General features: G+C 40.9%; 1 protein-coding gene across 1 annotated transcript in view; it reads left to right on the top strand.

Annotated features, from left to right (window-relative positions):
• The window catches only part of PROM1 (prominin 1), a 96,627-nt gene that overhangs the window by 42,543 nt on the left and 50,832 nt on the right, over positions 1 to 3,252 (top strand). Inside the window, exon 3 of the mRNA XM_023533931.1 lies at positions 1,870 to 1,925. Coding sequence (XP_023389699.1) covers positions 1,870 to 1,925 — 56 coding nt within the window. The remainder of the gene's footprint in view (positions 1 to 1,869; positions 1,926 to 3,252) is intronic.

Raw genomic sequence — 3,252 nt, 5'->3', positions numbered from 1 at the left:
TTCATGTTAGTTTATTATATACCAAGCACAGCCCTAAACACTTTCATTAGGGCAAAATGCCACTTGCTCTTCCGCACCCCGTGTAATGCCGGCACGTCCAAGGAGTTAACGCTTCTGGAACTGTCTAGGGTCGTGTTTTATATGGATTTGCCTACCTGCCCTCGTCCCCTCAGGAATTTGTTTGGTCTAGACAGGGACGGGTTGTTAAATTGATTTTTAAGATCAGTGGAAAGTCTTTGATGCCTGGGGGAAAAAAAAATGTGATTTGAGTTGTGATCTAATTAATAATTTACTAAAGTTATACATTTACAAAACTTGTTTTTCTAAGACTCCAAATTGAACTTGAATATCATTTTAATCTACTGAGAAAACTAATACTTTTGGCAAAAATCTGAATCATCTCTTTCACTTTGGTCAGTGTTGATTTAAGGCAGAAATTAGCAGATTAAGTTGTTCTCAGTAAGGAGACCCTCCCTCCGCACCCTGTGAGTTTAAGATGTCCTTGAAGGTTAAAGAGGGTTACTATGGGTGTCTTCTCAGAGTGACACTTAGCGCTGTTTATGCTGTTGGTTAATCACATGTCCACACCAACACTCTAAGTGCCTGAGAAGGCTAACCATGCGTGTATGTGTGTTTAGTTTTTATTAGTAAGAGCTCTGAGTACAAGTGACAAATTGAAGAAATGCCTGACACTTGAAAAAATGCTTCACTCTCTGAAGGAAAATCTGTTCTGTACATTTTAATCCCTCGTTTTAATGCTTAACGCCACAATGCTTCTATAACTTAATTTTAGGCTTCATTTGAATAATTCTGTCCTGTTACAGAGACTGGAAAACATCAGAGAGAAAAAAGCAACAGACTAATTAAAATGACTGGCATATAAAATTTCACTAAGATTTTTTAAAAAGCTTTTAAAACAAAACAATATAAAATGAGAACACTTTGGGCAGAAAAGATTAACAGCGATGAACAAAATTAACCTTTACCTTATAAATTTAGACAAGTCGCTCTTACTGTCTGGGCACCAATTGTGTCATACTATTACTAGGTTAAAGGATTGGAATAAGAGGTGGCTCTCAACCAATGTGAGAATTCAAAAATGCCCAGAATGAACGTGCCCGAAAACAGTTCAGTTTCGTATGGCATTTCAGGGTTTTCAATGCAGTGTTTAGAGGTGGGAAGGGAGGGAGGTCTCGTGTGATTGAGAGCTCTTAGGTTAGGTTAATTGTAAGATTCACTTGTAAAACATTATATAAATGTGAAATTATTAAAAAATAAATCAGATTTCTGGTTTCAAATAAATAAAAATGATCTATTTCAGTGTAGTTTTTATCAGTGCTTATTAATACAGTACATGTGTATATTAAGGTGTATTGTGAGAAATTGGTGTATATTAAGGTGTATTGTGAGAAACTGAAAACTTATAAAAGTGGTAACCTTCTAATCCTGCCACTGGCAAAACAGTACATCGAAAATATTTGTCTTCTAGTCTTTGCTTTAGAGCAGAGATCCGCAACCCGCCCTGGCCGCGGACCTGTACCCGTCTGTGTCCTGTTAGGAACCGGGCCGCACAGCAGGAGGTGAGGGGCGGGCCTGTGAGCGAAGCTCCATCTATATTTGCAGCCGCTCCCCAGCGCCAGCATCACCGCCTCAGCTCCACCTCAGTGGTGCCAAAAAGGTTGGGGACTGTTGCTTTTAAGCCTCATTAGCTCAATTATTTGCCTACGGTGAGAAATGGGAATAATTCTAAGAATACTATGTAGAGGTACAGTAATTTGTGAACATATACAGACTTTATTTTCTAAATACGCATTTTATGCTTTTACGGAATAAGTAATCTTGCTATTGTTTTGTGGCTTTTTTCCCCAGATATTCTCAAGAATGTATTACGAAACAAGTTTGACCTCTCAGCTGATTATAAGAAGGTAATTTTTATTGATGTATTTATTATTAAAATAAGTATGAGCAGAATTTTGGCTGACTTGAAAGTAGATCTTTAAATGACTGGTTGGTTATTTCATCTGTGAATTTAGTAACGTTTTTTGACGAAGAACTTCTATGGAATATTAAAACACCTTATAAATCCCATGTGAACTGCAGCAAAATTTCATTCACCTTTCAAGTTGTATGTTATTTAAAAATGAAAATTTTCTTGAAGGAAGTATTATGCTACCTTTTTTAGCTAAGCGGGGAGAACCATCTAAGCACAGCTGACCCTTGGACTGTGAGGGTTTGGGGCACCAACCCCCCACACGATTGAAAATTTGTGTATAACTTTAGGCTCCCCAAAAACTTAACCTACTGATAGCACTCAGAATGTGTCTAGAGGCTTTGCTAGAAATAAATGACAAAGATTTATGCGTGGGTCTTCGAGTTTGCAGACTGGAACACGGCTAGGCAAAACTCGGCGGTGTTCCAAAGAAGAAAGAAAAGCTTAGAGTCGTTCAATACTAAAGTTGCATTCTTGAGACTCCTAAGTCCTGCGTTCTTAACTTCTGGATCGGTTCGAGACAGCTGGCCTCTAGATGATCGATGGTCTGAGTGTTGGCCATCAGGTGGCCTGTAAACGTGAACACAGTCCTTCCTTAGCCCTTCAGGGGGTAATGAGAGGTTTACCTAGAGGTTTGATGTATATCCGGGCGTTGACGCTGAATTTGCAAGTTTAAAAATTTCAGTTCCGAGCTCATTAAAACAAGAATTCAGTTGTTTCCCCAGGCCTTAACCTACTCGATTTTAGTAATTTAGCAGCTTGACTGTACTGACTCCATTTTATTTCTTCACTGCATTACTCAAGGGCCCCTGGGGGTTGGGGACAGTGTTCATCTCTAGGCATTTCCAACCTCCTGTGGTTCCAGAAAATGCCTCTGAACACAGAGTTCGAGAACCAGAAGTTAGACATCTGAGGAGAAACACCAAGATGGCTAAGGCCTGAGGGACCTGGGCAGGCACCAACAGCATCTTCTATGCTGGCCAGTGCTCACTGGCTTTTTAATTAGTGCAGTCACACAGGTAAGATCTGTGTAGGTGAGTGGCCCGGGGCAGTCGTTTTAGCTCTCAAGGTCCCGAGCTCAGAGTTTCATCTGGTGAACGCTAAGATGGCCGAAGAGCCTGGGCAGCCCGGCCAGCATCTTCCGGTTGGGGCTCTACTCGTGAACTTTCTTCATCAGGAAGCTCGGAAGCCTTCCGAAGTGCAGGCCTTTCGTGCCCTGGGTGGGGTGGGGGCAGGGTGGGGCCCTGACTTTGGAAGGAAAA

This window comes from Pteropus vampyrus, unplaced genomic scaffold (genome assembly GCF_000151845.1).
Source record: "Pteropus vampyrus isolate Shadow unplaced genomic scaffold, Pvam_2.0 Scaffold5, whole genome shotgun sequence".
Classification (NCBI taxonomy): Eukaryota; Metazoa; Chordata; class Mammalia; order Chiroptera; family Pteropodidae; genus Pteropus; species Pteropus vampyrus.
Note: the sequence above shows the minus strand (reverse complement) of the source record. Positions and strands in the feature narration are given on the sequence as shown.